This window comes from Rhinolophus sinicus, chromosome 2 (assembly GCF_057876585.1).
Source record: "Rhinolophus sinicus isolate RSI-liver-muscle chromosome 2, RSI-T2T, whole genome shotgun sequence".
NCBI lineage: Eukaryota > Metazoa > Chordata > Mammalia > Chiroptera > Rhinolophidae > Rhinolophus > Rhinolophus sinicus.
In genome coordinates, this window is record NC_142502.1 from 88,210,449 (window position 1) to 88,227,911 (window position 17,463).

The following is a 17,463-nucleotide window of genomic DNA, read 5'->3' on the forward strand; positions in this document are numbered from 1 at the left end:
AGCTTTAATCATATTCTTTCCTTGCTTACAAAACTTCGGAGGTCTCCACTGCCCACTGAGTTAAGTAGAGACCCCTGAGTATTGGCTTTCTTGGTCTTCAGCCATAGAACCACAATCAAATTGGCCTACTCCTTGCTGTATGTACATGTATCTGGTCTTTCAGAAAGCCACCCAGTTTTCTTTCCTTCTCTCTAAACCACTGGATGGTGAAATGAGGAAGTGCTATGAAAGACTTTGGGTAAAACTGTTAGGTTTTTAGAATTGAATTGTAAATCCCTTCTTGTCTATTACTTCCTCTTGGGACTTAGCTTTCAAATTGAATTTCAAGCCCCATCTTGCCCAGAAGGCCTTTCTTGATATTTTGAATAATGCTCTTACTTGAACAACCCCCGTGCTTAATTTTCACCTCTCTTATGGCATGTCTTGTAACTGACGCTTTTTCAACACCAAAGAGACCAGTGAGGTCTCTTTGAGGGCAGAGACCTTATTTGTGTGACCCTTGTGACATATTACTCATGGTACTCTATAATATTTAAGGTAAAAGAAATTGAGTTAGAGTGTTTATAATATATATAATGTTTTAGTAGAGGTGCTAATTAAACTAAAAAGGTATTGAAATATAAGAGAAGACTGGGTTCAGGCATTGACATTTCCATTAATTAGCAACGAGACTTTGGCTTCTAAACCTTAGTTTCCTTGAAAGCTAAATGTCGGTCCTACTAACTGCCTTGTATATGTCATCAGGATAGTATGAGGATCGAATGGGATAACATATGTGAAAATGCTCTATAAACTGAAGTACTATAGTCATATGCAGCATTACTATTCGGTTCAGTGCACCCTGCAGCTATAACTTTGAACTTCTATCAGTAGACATGTGGATGTTAAAAAATTAGGACATGGGTGCTATTTGTTGCTCATGGAGACCAGCAGACCTCAAAACGACTTCTCGACTTGCCTTTGCATGAAGATAAATTAGTGTGCCTCTTGAGTACAATTGTCCTGACATTACTTGCTTTTTTATGGTCTTGAGATTATAAGCTGTAGCTCTATTAAAAGAATTGTTAGAAGTTTCCTGAAAAAAATTCGGTTTGCATTAAAACTCTTAATTAGGGTATTAGGCACAGGGATGACCATGTACTTAATTGTAAAAGATCATTGTAGAATTGGATGGGTGGTTGAAGCCACAAACCCCCTGACAGAGGCTAATGAATTCTTTTCAACACAGGAGGTGAGACTCTTTTCGTTGGAATGGCACTCCCGGGGGACTACGCAGATTTGGATGTGGAAGCCCACATCCAGGATACCTCGGCTTGGGTTCGTGCAAAGACTGCTCAGGGTTTGGAGGTGGTGCTGCCCCCGCTGCCAGCTGGCCTCCATAGAATCTCGGTCTCCATCAATGGGGTCAACATTCAATCAGAAGGGTAAGGGGGACACTTGCCATTGGTTTTAGGTCTGTTTGATGGTCTAGCGATTCAATTGAGGAATTCTAGTTTTGAGCTAGTTCTGTCTATATTGTTTTCTTCTTCTGAAGTTGGGATAAACATGAGAATCATAAAATTTAAACAGGTCTTAGGGACTGTACAGGACAGTTCACTCTCAAGACCAATTCAGGGGAAATATTTGGCTTACTAGTTGGGGAAGAGAGAACTTTCTGGAATTAAGATGTCATGGCTTTGGGTTGGGGTAGGTGTGGAGTGGGTATCTATATGTGAAGGGGGCAGAGTGTGCTTTAATAAAGGTCTGTAACTAAATAAGACTTTTTATAAGAGTATCTTGGGCTTTGAATAAATGGCTTACAATTATTGCACAAGCCATATTTATATCCTCTTAGCCCTGAAGTCCCTCTGTCCAGCATTTCTGTAGAAGTTCCATCTTCTCATTCCAGAAAGTTAGCTAAATGGTATGGGACTGATGCCACCACATGATACTGGTCCAGGAAAATGTCCCACACAAATCTTTTCCCCACTATTTCTTTTCTTCTCTGTTAGGCAGCATATTTATGCTTGCTCTCCATCACTGCTCTCTTCTTCTTCCCCAAATACATACGCCTCCCCTCTTCTGTCTTCCTCCTTCCTTTCTCTTCTTCTAACTCTCTGAGTGATTTCTTAGCAATTTCCCATTTTCTGTAGGGTCGATCTTCACATCCTGTATGTCACAGAAGTTTTCAGCATTGAGCCTTGCTGTGGATCCCTTCTGGGTGAGTGGCTCTGATGTGACCGGTATCATTTACCTAGTAAGTCTGCTTGCTGGATATTCAGATTCTCTTCCTGGATTAACTAACCAGTGAGGTTAGAAATGGGCAGCAGGGAGAAGAGTTTTCCTTCTGCTCCAGGAACTGGGTGGTGTACTTTGAAGGGTATGAAAACTTGGGGATTCCTTAGCTCAGTAAGCTCAGGAAATTATAGAATTTTTATTAAAAGGATATATTTCCTTTTGTAATAGAAAGAGGCTGAAACATCTAATGGCTAGCACGTCTTGAGTGGATGTTAGAAAAATAGGGAAGAGCTTCCTGCATTATTCTTTTAGATACTACATGTGCAAGGAGAGGAGGAATGAGGTTTGGTGTCTTCACTTTCCTCTAGGGATGCAGATGAAGGACCCAGAAAAAGTCAGAAACACAAATGCCAGTATGGGCGATGTAAGGACAAGGCAAATAGAGAACTCTAGAAAACTGTTCATTTTCAGAAAAGAAATTGAAAGCTATATACTTGCGTGTGAATAATCATTGTGATAGTGTATGAAATAGCACATTATCCTTTTTGAGTATAGTAAAATCCCTTTTAAAGATGCTAGGCTATACCACGGGTTTGGGAATGATGTGGGGTATGTTGCTCCAACTGTCCTGAAGATGGGTTTGATTGTCTCTCAGCTAGAGTGGGAGACAAAGTCTATGAATATAGCAGTAAATTCACAAGTGTGTTTCAGTATTTCAATGGCTTTTGGTATGTCATACGTATATCTATATATCTATATACACACACATATGCAACTACGTAATATTTTGAATATTGGAATATTATACAGAATAATATAAAAGATAAGTAGAAGGCTTCAGCAAAGTTGAATTTTCATTAGTGTGTAAGTTGGATATGTAGAATGATATACATATACTCCACATAATAATACATAGAGTAGCATGAAGCAACATGTCAGGTAATATGGTAGACAAGAAAATTAAGGAATTTGATTTTTATTAATGTATGAATTGTATATATGTATATAAAAATACACATATAGTCTCTACACAATATATAATAATATGGACTAATATGTCAGATAACAGAGCAGATGACAAGAAAACTTCAAGAAATTTAATTTTTCATTACTGTATACGTGGATAGAAGTAGCGGCTTCTAGGATCTATCAATATACTTGAAAATTTTGTCTTAAATATTATAAACATCCTTCCTACATAACAATTTAGTTTGACTATTATGTGAATTTCAGCCCGTCTGACTCCTGTCAACATGATCACAAATTTAATATTGATGGGGTGAGGTGAAATAGTTGAGGTTTCACAAACATTTAACCCCATCCTCCACTTAACTGCTCTGGGGCTTACACACGTGTGTGAGTTCCTAGTACTGAACACCAGCTTTTAAGTTTTGTTTTTGATATTCGTGTTTTAGGTGGAACCATCATCAGCATCTCAGGAATGGGGTTCAGCAGGGAGCCAGCTTTAGTTTGGGTGCTTGTGGGCAATCGGCCCTGTGACATTGTGAACTCAACGGAGACGAACGTCTGGTGTGAGAGCCCGCCTGCTGCCCTGCTGCCTGAGGCAGACAGTCTCACTGTCCCAGCCCCTGTGGAGGTCTGGGCTGGCAACTTTTCCTTCACCCAAGGACCTGCACCAAGCTTGGTGGGGAAGGACTTGACCTTCACATATGAGGTGGCCAGAACACCAGTGGTCACTGCCGTGCGAGGAGAAATCACGAATAGCAGCCTGAGACTCATTGTAGAAGGAAATAACCTCTCCAACTCGGTGATTCTCCTGGGAGGCTTGAACTGCCATCTTGAGACACAGTCCTTCAGAAGCAACATGAGCCTGTTTGGGTGCTCCTTTCCTCTTCACAGTTTGGAGGCAGGCGTTTATCCTCTTCAAGTACGTCAGAAGCAGATGGGGTTTGCTAACATGTCTGCAGTGCCCCAGCAATTTGTGGTGACGCCTCAGATCACGGCCATTTTCCCAACACAGGGGTCTTCTTGTGGCGGGACAGTACTCACAGTGAGGGGATTTGCTCTCAACTCTAGGCGGAGGTCTGTTCAGGTTGATCTTTCGGGTCCTTTTACTTGTGTGATTTTGAGCTTGGGGGACCAGACTGTCCTCTGCCAGATTAACCTGGTGGGTGACACCTTGCCTGGCACTTTCTTCACTCTGAATGTCACAGTCCTGGTCAATGGGCTACCCAGTGAGTGTCAGGGGAATTGCACTCTTTTCTTGACGGAAGAGACAACTCCTGTAGTGGATGCCTTGACCACTAATGTCAGTGGGTCTTTGACTACAGTGCTGATTAGAGGTCAGAGGTTAGGCACCACAGCTGATGAACCAATGGTATATTTGGATGACTATCTTCCTTGCATTGTAACTTTCTTTAATGCAAGCCACATAGCATGCTGGATAAATGACTTGAACCCAGGACTCCATTACCTGTCAGTATTTCATACAAGATATGGATATGCATGTTTTGGTAATGTTTCCAGACACTTCTATGTTTCGCCTTGGGTGTTTCATTATTTCCCCAAGAATTTCAGCATACATGGTGGAAGCCTCTTGACCATAGAGGGCACAGCCCTGAGAGGACAGAACAGCACGTTAGTCCACCTTGGCCAGCAGGCCTGCCTGACAGTGAACATCAGCGCTGAGCTCATCCAGTGCATCGTTCCTGCAGGGAACGGCTCTGTAGTCCTGGACATAGAGATAGACGGACTTTCACACCAGATGGGAGTCATTGGCTACAGCAACACATTCACCCCAGAATTGCTCTCTGTTTCTCACACTGATGACATCTTAACCTTTGTGGTGGCCCAGATCTCAGGAGCTGTGAACGTGGACATTTTTATTGGGATGACACCCTGTGTGGGTGTCACTGGCAATGGCACAGTTCTCCAGTGTGTGGTCCCATTCCTTCCTGCCGGGGAGTACCAAGTCAGAGGTTATGACTGCGTCAGAGGGTGGGCCTCATCTAGCCTGGTGTTCACATCGAGAGCTACTGTTACAGCAGTGGCTGAGAACTTTGGTAAGTCAAGCAAATAAGACAGAGCACTTTCTTTATGTGAGTGGACTACTGTGTGTCCCTGAAAATAAGACCTAGCCAGACCATCAGCTCTAATGCATCTTTTGGAGCAACAATTAATATAAGACCCGGTCTTATATAATATGAGATCAGGTATTGTATTGTATTGTATTATATTATATTATACCTGATATTATATTATATTATATTATATTATATTATATTATATTATATTATATTATATTATATTATATTATAATGTTGTTATATTATATTATACCCTGTCTTATATTATATTAAAATAAGACCGGGTCTTATATTAATTTTTTCTCCAAAAGACACATTAGAGCTGATAGTTGGTTACGTCTTTTTGGGGAAACACAGTAATAGCTGCTCTCACTGCTCTAAAAGGCGGGCAATCAACATCAATCCGAAGGAGAGAGAAGCCTGATTGGCCTCTTACAGTCTCAATTTCCTCCTGAAACTTGTCTTTCTTATGCGCCCTGTATGAGGCTTTGTTTTTTAATCAGGGAATTGTGCATATTCTCTAAGTGTGTGGTTGTGTTTTAATCTGATGAATTAAAGCAATTTAATTGGTGTTTCAAATTAAATAATACCATTTACAAGAGCTCACGATTTGATCATTTAAGTAGAATGTAAATGCCTTCACCTATTTTTAGACCTATGTGTCAATTTAAATGATTTTAAACTTATTAAATATGATTACTTTTTATCATTTTGTAACATTTCACAGATGAATTCATACTCCACAAATAATTGAACGGAACAGAATACATTGGTTGAACTTTTTTCTCCTTTTAGATATACTGGAGTTTGCCCTGCCTTTTCTTGCAACGATGATTTCGGTTTCTGTTTATTTAAAGCCTTCATGCACTTGTGATAGCTCAAATTTGATTGTGATGCACAAAGTATACAGGAAATTATGGGAGCTGAACCTTAGACTGATGAAGTACTAGCCAAACATTTGTTTTTTTTTTTCCAGACATTTTCTTAGAACAAATTTGTCTGGCTTCAGCTGGGTAGATTGCTACAAGGGTCAGAATTTTGGTCCCTGGTCTGTCAGTGACTTAGTTGGCTAACTTTCTAAGCTTCAGTTTCCTTATTTAATAAAGGGGTTTTGAGCTGGATCATCTCTAGTTCCCCTTTGACTCTCTAAGATCCATCACTTTTATTTTGAGAAAGCAGGGGTAAGAAATGTACCTTTAAGCCAAGTGTTACGCTTGAGTTTGTCAGGTGACTGTCTAAGTACCACCTAGACTTGATATGAAGGCAATAGAAATGGGAACTCTATCTCGGTGTGGACTAGACATTGCCACATGCCACATATCTGAGTGTCCTAGTGACAGTTACCTTTATTGGTTCTCAGACCAAAGCAAAATCTGTGATTTGTTAAGAATTGTCATACATTTTACCCATCAGAGACAGGCACCCTCATACAGTGCTGATAGGAGTGTAAAATGGTGCAACATTATTTTGGAGAGAAATATGACAGTATTCATCAAAATTAGAAGTTTACATTTCCCTTGACCTAGAAATTCCACTTCTAAGCATTTGCAACAGTTTAATTCAAATATGTGTACTGTTCATTGCACGTATTTGAATAAAATAGAGAGGATAAATAATAAAAGTATCAATCAATAGGAAAATAGCTAAATAGATTATGGCATAATCATATAATGGATCTAAGTAGCTATTAAAATGATGAGTTAGGCATAAGTCTATATATATATTTGGAAAAGTGTCTATACTATATCTTTAAAAACATATTCTTTTAAATATATTATATCTTTAAAAACCATATTCTTGTAGAAGAATATGTATAGAGAGATCTCTTTGTATGAAAATACATATGCTTAGAAAATTCTGGAAGGATTTACAAAACACTCCATACATGGCTACCTCCGGGTAGTTAGATAGGTGATTAGGAAAACTTCTACTTTCATTTTATATTTTTTTGTATAAAAAATTTAACAACTATAAATAAGCATTACTTTTCCTTATAAAAATTATTATATTTTTAATAGATTGTTGAATATGATTGGCATCTGACGAACAAGGACTACGGCTCTGGAGGCTAGAGCTAAATGAGAGTAAACTGAGGGTATCAGGGACCTACAGCCAGTTGTATGGCGTCTGGAGGGCAGGAAAAGAATGATAGGCAGCAAAGAAGCATGCATTTGAATTTGGGGTTAAGTAAAGAAAGAGAGATTTGCCTCTATGATCGTGAACTTGTCGTTTTCTCTTAAAGGCTGCCTGGGTGGAAGACTTGTGCATGTGTTTGGAGCAGGATTTTCTCCAGGGAACATCTCAGCTGCTGTGTGTGGCGCTCCCTGCCAAGTCTTGGCTAATGCTACAGTGTCTGCCTTCAGCTGTTTGGTTCTTCCCCTGGATGGTCAGTAAAAATGTCATATTTTTTTCTTTGAAGAGTATACATGAAAATAATATTCTTTGGTTAACTCCATTTTTGTAATCAATGCTGTACCGATTCCTAATTTTACTATGTGTTCCTGGGGAAAGAATTTCTCTTCTCCCCATCTAAAATGGGACTTAGAATCAAGGACCACCGGTTAAAATGGTTCATCTCTTTTGTTATATTAATGGCAACAAAAAATTTATCACCTCTGTTCTTGATTGTAGTCCTATAATGATGGAGAAAGTAATTCTGGGTTCTGAATATTGGTTTCAAGGCTAGCTTTAGACACCGTGGAGAAAACAATCTCTTGGTCTTGTTCTGGGGTGGGGCTGCTAAAAAGCATCCGCTTACTGGAGGTCCTAGTGAAGGGCTTAGATCATCAAGCTAGATTTCTCTTGCATATTTGCCTAATGTGTTCAGTGCTTGTATTCTTATTATAGGCAAAAGAGCCTATTGTCCTCTGATTCTGTAACATTCAGGTAATTATTTGAGCCCTTACTCAGGAAAACATTATGATCTCTCCCTGTTTTCAGCCTCTTAGAAAAGAAGGTGAGAAACTTTGATAGTGCCGAGATGGGGCTTTATAACAAACACAGGATAATTACCCATTGAGCTTCAGAGAAAAAGACAAGTCAAAGGGAAGAAATTGCCATTATTACTACAGGAACAGCATAGCCAGGTGCTTATCATGTTTGCATAATCATAGATCTTGTACCTGTGTCCTTGAAAACCATTTGCACACATGCTTTCTGTACAATGCTGTAAGTTATATGCCTAACATGTGTTTGCAACTTGAATGTGGGTGAAGGATTTACAGGGTATCACTTCACCTGAGCTTGGACAAAAATTCCATGATGGATAATACTGTTGTGATGGTAGCTTACATTGGATTGTCTTGGACAAGAAGGAAGAGGTGGAGAAGGAGGGAGAGAAAGAGAAGGAGGAGAAACAATTCTTGTTTAAAATACTAGCAATGGAGTTCTATTATATTATCATCATATATAAGCATAACATTGTGGAAGAGAGATGATTCCATTTAAAATTCCACAATAGGTAACCCAGTAAATTTAATGAAAAAGTTCCATAACAGAAAACTTAAGATACAGTAAAAGATTTAAGTCTAAGATGTTGTCTGTTTTCATTCTTCACTCTACCTCCTGTGCATAGAAGAGTGCTGCCCCAGTGTATGAGCAAAGTTAATGCTTGATGAAAGAATAACGAAGGAGTTAGGAAACCGGGGCAACAGAAAACCTAGACTCCACAATTAGGTTCTATTAGTTAACTAATACTCTACAGTTTTTTTTTTTTTAAGGCTTTCACATATACACTGCTTAAATTAACTTTTTAAGCCTCTTATTATTTCAAGACAATTAATTTTAACTAGAAGGACAAGATAAAAATCTTGTAAAAACTGAGGTTTCAGGGTCAGTTAATTGTGGTATTGGAAGTTTGGTAACTCCTAGGAGTGGAATAATAGAAATTATTATATTTTAAAAGATTTGATTAAGTTTTAGAACAGGACTTCTTAACATTCTGTGATTTTTAAGAGGAAAGTTGGGAGCTGTAACTCTTACCATTGCCACTAGGTGTCACCAAACACTCATTGATTGTGCAAGAGCTGCTTGTTTAGCTTAGGGAAATGGATAGTTAGACTTATTTTCCTTTTTCATTTTTTAAAAAAGTCTTTCAGTTATAGTGTCTAAAGATGGAGATGAACTGGTAAAAACCAGTTCCACTGGTTTGTTACTTAAGATCCTAGATGGTATTCAGGGATTCTATCAAACCCCTGAAATTGAATAAAACATTTTGAGTATATGGTTGTGTATTTTTTTTGTTTCTATGACGTTTGTCTCTAAAGGACATCAAATGATTGAAGGCAGTGCGTCTCACAAATTACTGGAAACCACTGATAATTCCCCTACTTTCAGAGAGGACTGCGTATAACTAATTTAGTTAAGATTATTATACTTTAAAAGATTTTTTTTAGAGGATGATTTCACAGCAGCAACACTTAGAAGTGTTTCACAGTTGCCATGCTTAGAGAAATCCATCCTTTTGTTTAACTAACGCTCCCTTACTCTACTTTTTTCAGCCTTAATCAGCTGGCTGCCCTTTGGAAAACTGAATAATCTCAGTCCTTCTAATCCTGTGGTTCTCAGTGATAATACTGTTGAGAATTATATTATTTTGAGAACTCTTGAGAATGTAATATTATTGTTATTATTTTTGCTGAAGCAGCAACAGCAGCATCACCTGGGAGTTTGTGAGAAATGTGAAGTCTTGGGACCTACTGAATCTGAAACTTTCCAACAAGTAAACATTTGGGTATATCTCTTCTGAGCCCTCTCTGAATTCTGACATTCTTTCCTAAGTTGAAGCCCAAAACTAGGTAGCTCCTCTGTGTAAGCAAGTTCTGGCCATATTGGGTAGCATCATAAAATGCCTGCACATATGATATTAGGTTGGTGCAAAAGTAATTGCAGTTTAAAAGGTTAAAAATAATTGCAAAAACCTCAATAACTTTTGCACCAACCTAATAATCTGGTCTCATATTTGTTTTTTGTTTTTGTTTTCATTGTTTTAATTTTTATTGGGGGAAAATTGGGGAACAGTGTGTTTCTCCAGGGCCCATCAGCTCTAAGTCATTGTCCTTCTGTTTGGTTGTGGAGGGCGCAGCTCAGCTCCAAGTCCAGTTGCTGTTTTCAATCTTCGTTGCAGGGGGCACAGCCCACCATCCCTTGTGGAAATCGAACCGGCAACACTGTTGTTAAGAGCTCGCTCTCTAACCAACTGAGCCGCCCCTCTGGCAGCTCAGTGGCAGCTCGTTGTCTTCAATCTAGTTGTGGAGGGCGCAGCTCACTGGCCCATGTGGGAATCAAACCGGCAAACCTGTTGTTAAGAGCTCACACTCTAACCAACTGAGCCATCCGGCTGTCCCTCATATTTGTTTTTAAAATTACACTGCTGTCTTGCTGGTTTATAATCTCTGTTACCTATTATTCCAAGTTTTTTTTTTCTTTCTTTCTTTCTAACATGACTGTGCACAGCTGGACTGTCCTCATATTTATATGATTTCTTTATTTCTTCTGTGGTTTACTGCCTTACTATTTTCATTTGGTCTTTTGTTTATTTCTCTTAACTTCTCTAATTTGCTAAGGTCACTTTGAATTCTGACCCTTGCTTTGAGTTTTATTTCTTAGTTTGACTTTGTACAATGAAGAAAGCAATGCTTCACGTTCTGGGATGCAGATGATAGCCTAGAACTCAAACTTTCCTAATTACTGTTTTGCTTGTTCTGATACCACAATACAAAAGTGTTTTCTTTTCATCAGTGGGGCGGGGGTGTTAAATGTGCCGTTCTAAAAAAGTTCTCCTGCTGCCTCTGGTGCCATCTATCTTTACCTTTCCCCAAAACTGTGCTTCTAACAACAAAAAGAGAGTTTTACTTTTTCACATGATAGATTGCTAAAACATCCTGTTAGATTCAGCTAATACTTTGTGTTTATAAAATCAGCAAGACCTTTGATCTTTGGATTTCTTGCATTTATACCTTGAATTATACCACATGACTTTTTCATGGAAACTAACATTTCCATGAGGCATGAAAAGCTAAAGTGATTAAGGTCGCACAGCTATTTAGTGGCAGAACCTTGAGTAAAATCCATGGATTCTGATCCCAGCCCTGGGTACTTTTCATAATCTACCTTGTCAATTTGCATCTACCTAATCACCCATAATGAGTTCATTATTTTATAGGTGTTGAGCCTGTTTTTATTTGCCCTAGGGCTTACTAACTGGAAAGTTCTTATGTTTCATCTATCCATTTGAGAGTCTTACTTGTCAGACATGTTAATTGCTATAATTCATTTAGAACATATTCACAGAGAACCTACTGTGTGGCAGATGCTTTGGAATATGTAGCAGCAACAACAATTTGTGTGTGATTGAGTAACTGCAAACCCTCTCATATGTACTTATCTTATTTATCCTTTGCTGCATGCAGCACTGTGATGTAGGTAGGGCTTAGGTTCAAGCTCACAATATTTTCTTATTTCTCTTTTATTTTATTAAGGTTTTCAGACAGAACTGCTCCAATACCACCTCACATACAGACTTGTTTATCTTCCTGTTAAAGGTTACTGCCAGTCTGCCTTGTTGATGAATTTAACATTGTATCATCTCATGACCCATAAAGAAATAGCATAAGGGTCAAAGGGCTTCAAGTAATTGCCTTTCTTCTTTACAAAATGTTAATAGTCATAAATATATGAAAATTAAGAACTTCTTTTAATCAAGAGATCCCATAAAGAGAACGAAAAGCCTAGCCCCAAACCTGGAGAAGGTATCAGTAACCATGTAACCTCTACAGGATAAGTACCCAGAATATATAAGAAACACAAATCAAGAAGAAAAAGGCGAACATTCCAATAGAAAAAGAAAGGGCAAGTGACAGAAATGGGAATTTCATAGGAGAGGAAACATGAGTTATTACTAAACACATAAAAAGTTTGATCTAAAAAGTGTTGATGAAAACACAGTTTAAGGCCGCAATGAGATGGAATTGCATATGCACTGGACTGGCCAAAATTAACAGGCTGATACTCCTAAGTGCTGAAAACTTCGTGGAGTAATGGGAACTGATAAATATAGCCGGTAGGAATGTAACATGATACAACCACTTTGAAACCAATATGGCTCTGTCTTGTAAAGCTGATCTTGTACCTACCTTATAAATAAGCAATTTAAAAGCATATGCCCTAGAGAAAATTTTGTACATGTTTGTAGTAGCAAAAAGTGGGAAATGTCCAAAAGTCCATTGGTAAGAAAAAAGATAAATATATTATTGTATGTTCATACAATGCAGTATTGAGCAACAGTAACGTGTGATAACACGGATAATTCTTGGAAGTATAATATTGAGTGAAAAAATCAGGTCAAGACTAATATGTCATGTATTCTATTTTATAAAATTTTAAAACAAAGGAAACCCAACGATCTCTTGTTTAGGAATACAAAGCCATGTGAGACAACTATTTTAAAAATGCAAGTGGTTGTTTCTGAGAAGGAGGACGGCGTTCTGAGAGGAGGCTGTTTCTGAGCACTTGGTGAAGAGTGTACAGATTCGAGAGCATCGCAACTCTTTTAGATCTTTTGTTGGCTGGTAGACTCACATGAAGTTTTCTTATTATAATAATTCATATTTTATAAAACATGTTACTTACAGTCTTCTGTATGTATTATGTGCACATAATACACTTTTTTTTTAAAAAGTAAATTGATTGTTTTCCTATTAGTCAAAGGACAACACGAGGACTTACATTTATGTAACAATGTGAGGCCTTCAGTTCTTTCCGTGGTTATTACCTAACCTCATGGTGATGTTTCCTGCAGTGTCTTTGGCTTCCCTGTGTGACCTGAAGCCTGAGGAGGAGAGCTGTGAAACCTCCAGCCCAACCCATGTGCAATGTGATTTGACTGTCACCGTGGGGACTCAGAGACTGCCTGACTCATGGCCTTACCTCTACATCTGTGAGGAAAGTATCCAATGCCACTTGGCACCAGATCACCAGACAGAGTCAGTCTTGCCATCATTCTCAGGCCTCTTCATCAGGTAACCCGGTTGTTGCCCTCCCTGCCCTTCCCCTCGAATGCATGGCCGATGGACTGGTGGAGGCAGCAGGAACTAGAGGCTGGGAGGATGTGGGACCATTCCACTGTGGATTCCAGCCAGCCTGCATATCAAAGCATCTCCTGTCTTTTCAAGTGTTCAAGAGAACATCTGAAAAATCTGCCCAGTAAACAGGCTGCTTTGTTCTTGCTTAGATTTTAATATTTATCTTCTGATCCAAAGCAACATCTGGTGAATGCCAATGGGGAAAAAGATTAGACATTATGAAAAACAGAAGGCTCTTTTCCCCCTTTCCTTTTTCTTTTCTTTCCAAACAGATTCACAAGTATGAAAAAAAGTCATAGAGAAATCCAGCAGATTGTACAATGTTTATTCAAAGGAAGGGGGGATGCACAGGCAGAATTACTATAGGTCTAGGATTTAGAAGCCATAAGCTCATAAGCAGTCTTTGAACTTAAAAAACAAACAAATACCACTACTTTCCAGGTAAAACTCCCTTTTCTAAACAAATTTGAAAAAAAAAAAAAGTATGACCACGTAACTCTGGATGGTCTTGATTTCCACAAGCATTTCTTTTCCAATGCAGTGTGATTTTTTTTTTTTTTTTCATGCTTAACATGGCCCTGCATCCTTCTTTACTTCTTATCTGGGTGGAGTGGTTATGTCTAATTATTTAATGAAGAGCTACTTTCCCATTAAAAATAAATAAATAAATAACTCAATAAGACCAGTGACCCAGAATGAAAGAGATGACCAGTCCTTTTCATGGCAGTCTGACTTTTCGATATACTGAGACAGTGTGTGTATGTGTTTTAGTATGTTTGCCACCTGAGGTGTGTGTTTACTGTGTTTCTCCGAAAATAAGACTGGGTCTTATATTAATTTTTGCTCCAAAAGGTGCATTAGGGTGTATTTTCAGGGGATGTCTTATTTTTTCATGTACAACAATCTACATTTATTCAAATAGTCATGTCATCTTCTTGTGGAACATCGTCATAACATATTAAATGCATCCGTCTGGCCAACGATCTTAACTGGGGCTTATTTTTGGAGTAGGTCTTATTTTCGGGGAAACTCGGTAGTCAGAGGAGCCTCACTCATCTGGTTGCTTTCTAGAAGGGCATGATGAGCCCTGTTTAGGTCACAGAGGAAATGGGGTCCTGGAGGTTATAGTCAGGTGAGACTGGATTTCAGAATTCATTGCTGCTGGGCACCAAGAAGTACATGTCAACTGTTCCTGGCTCTATGGCATTCATGGACTTTATGTAGATTTCCAAAACTCATCCCTTGGGGTTCTTCTGAGTCCTTCCTGTACACTCTAGGAGGTGGCAGAGGCTACTGACCCCATTAAAAGTTATGCCCTTATCTTCCTGGCAACAAATAAACACATTAAAAACAAAGAAAAACAACAAAAATGTTATGCCCTTACCTATGAATATCATTTCGAAGGTGCTACTCAATGTTTTGGATATTGAAGCACGCAAACGTGGGTCTGTTTTCTTGAGTAAGAATGGAAGTAAGTGCCCTGTGAGTTAAAGAAACAAAGTTTAGACTCAGTGTTGAGTGTGAGGGAAACCAGTACTGCTCTTTACTGCCAATGAGAAGGTAAGTTACTAGTATAATCTATATAGGACACTTTGACAATATGTACTAATAACCTTATAATTCTTCATACTGAGGAGACCCAACAATTTTACTTCTAGGGTTTTATTTTTAAAAAGCAGTTAGAAATATGTAACATTTATGAAAAACCATGTCCTTTGAAGTTTTAGGTATAATAAAAAAATGATATGAAATAAGTGTCGAATAATAAAGAATGCAAGCAAATGAAAATGTACTAAGACACCTTTAAAAATCATGTAGAATATTTAAACCAAAGAGGGAAATGCTTACAATATATTGGGAAGTGAAAGGCACAGGTCATGAAATATTGTATCAATTTAATACTAATAATATATGTATTTGTACACACATATGCTAGGTGAGGAGAAAAAGTTCTGGAAGGATGTTTTCTAAAATGTTGATAGTGCCTATTCCTAGGTGGCTGTAGTAATGATCATATTTATTTTTGTCATTGAGTTTTTAGGTATCTTTTTCAGTGAACGTGTTCTAATTTAAAAACCAGAAAATATACTATAAATTATACAAGGGGAATTAAGAAAATCATGTGCCAAATGGCTAACCTTGGTTCCTCTTAAAATTATGTGTGTGAACCCAGAGAACTACCTTCAAGGATCTTTGCAAGGAACCCACTTCCATTACATGATTTATCCCCCTGCCAGCCACTGCCACTATGGATTTGATATAATTTGGCAAAGGTAGACATGTGTATCTATGCCAAAAATATGCTCAGTCCATCCATTCATCCATTCCTCCATCCTACCATCCAGCCCGTATTTATAAAGTCCCTACTATGTTCTGGGGACTGTGTCAGGAGCTGGTGACTCCATGGTGAATAAGGAAGCGAAGTCCCTGCCCTTAAGGGCAGAAGAGAAAGCCAGGCAATTAAGACAATCGCATGTTGTGAGAAGGGCTATAACGTGATAGAAAATGATGGGGGCTACTTTACACAACTTGCTCAGAGGGCTTCTCTGAAGAAGTGTCCTTCATGCTGAGCTAAGGAGAAGAAGGCGTCACTGCAATGAGTCAGGCAGTGGGGGTAGAAAATGCAAAGCACCCATCAAGTTTTATGATGTGTCAGGGGCCAGAAGGGTGGGAGGTAGAGTGAGAAGGGAGGAAGACGGCGTGAGGTGAGCTTGGGGAGCTATGTAAGGCCTTGAAGGCCATATCAAGGAGTTCCGATTCTAGTCTAAGAACAAATTAAGTATCTTTCCAAAGTCACACAGTCAAGCCTTCGTAGTGCCAGGACTGGAACCCAAGGCTCTGACGCACAGTGTACTTAGCATGACGCCATGACGTCAGCCTCCGTGATGAGAGCCTTCGCTGAGCTGTGTGTGTTCAATGAGATTTCAGAGCCGTAGGAAGCAATTGCAGGCTAAGTGAGGGAGACAGAATGACTGCAAGTGTTTTTATTGCCTGTCCTAGAGAGCACATTCAGAAAGATTACCTGCTTACTTTTGGGTCTCAGCAGACCAACTGAAAGAGGAATACATTAGGGGTCATGAACCTTAGGTCCTAGAACTCTTTGCTATCATTTGGACCAGAACTTTTTGCCACATTCTCTCACAATAAATATTTGTGTGCGTGTTTGCATGTACACCCATATCACCTATATATCTATGTATCTCTCTCTATACACATATGTCTATATTTATATTTAAATCTGACCAACTGCACTACTCAATTTATAGGATTATTATGGAAGAAAACATGGAATAGTAGCTATTAAGAAACTTTGACATTTTGTAAATGTTAGACCATTTTTGATACCCTGGTGTTCTGCTAATTGTGATGATGGCTTTTTAATGAAAAAAATCTCTGGTAAGATAATCAGGGACAAATACAAAAAGAAATATGAGCTAAAGCTTATAAAGAAGTCTAAGCTAACAGAAAGGGGTTTTAACTCTTTCAGAGCAAGAAGGACATGATTAGGGAGGACAGTGCATTGCTACAGACAAACAAAAGGAGGAAGAAGTCACTTACCCCATTTTACTTTAACCTTTGTTGACAGAGAGCCTAGAAAGGGCAGATGAAGGCTTGTTCACAGTATGGAAGCCCAAGACCAAGGAAGGTTATAAAGGAAGTTGGTGACTCCTTTCCTTGAGTTCAAGTTGGTATTCCAGATCACTCATGTACTGAGTACAGAAACCTTGCTTATTTAGTTGGTGATCTATTGCTGGTAATGAACGTGAGAGGAGGGCACACACAGTGAGAGGTGATGGGCAAATATTTCACTTGCCTAAAAAGGGAAAAAGGGTAATTCTGGAAATTTAGACAACTAAACCTGTGTTATCCTTGACAATATTCTAGAACGAATTATTAATCAGATGGTTTGTGAGCTTTCAGAAACAGAAGTAACTATCTGGGGACCGATTCACAAGGAACGTCATGGTGTGGTAAACCAACTTTATTTGCTTTCTGATGGATTTAAAAGTGATTTAAGGCAGAAATGTTGAGGAAGAGCTTCTTAAACTATTCTAAATACCCTCCGTACCCCTAGTAGCAAAAGAAAGTTTCTAGCTGCGAAGCTCAAAGTGGCGACA

General features: G+C 38.7%; 1 protein-coding gene across 8 annotated transcripts in view; it reads left to right on the forward strand.

Annotated features, from left to right (window-relative positions):
* The window catches only part of PKHD1 (PKHD1 ciliary IPT domain containing fibrocystin/polyductin), a 429,303-nt gene that overhangs the window by 63,978 nt on the left and 347,862 nt on the right, over positions 1–17,463 (forward strand). For all 8 annotated transcript variants that reach the window (XM_074333066.2, XM_088795661.1, XM_088795663.1 and 5 more), the window contains 5 exons: positions 1,229–1,424; positions 2,133–2,200; positions 3,633–5,240; positions 7,507–7,650; positions 13,063–13,282. In XM_074333066.2, the coding sequence (XP_074189167.2) occupies positions 1,229–1,424; positions 2,133–2,200; positions 3,633–5,240; positions 7,507–7,650; positions 13,063–13,282 (2,236 nt within the window). The remainder of the gene's footprint in view (positions 1–1,228; positions 1,425–2,132; positions 2,201–3,632; positions 5,241–7,506; positions 7,651–13,062; positions 13,283–17,463) is intronic.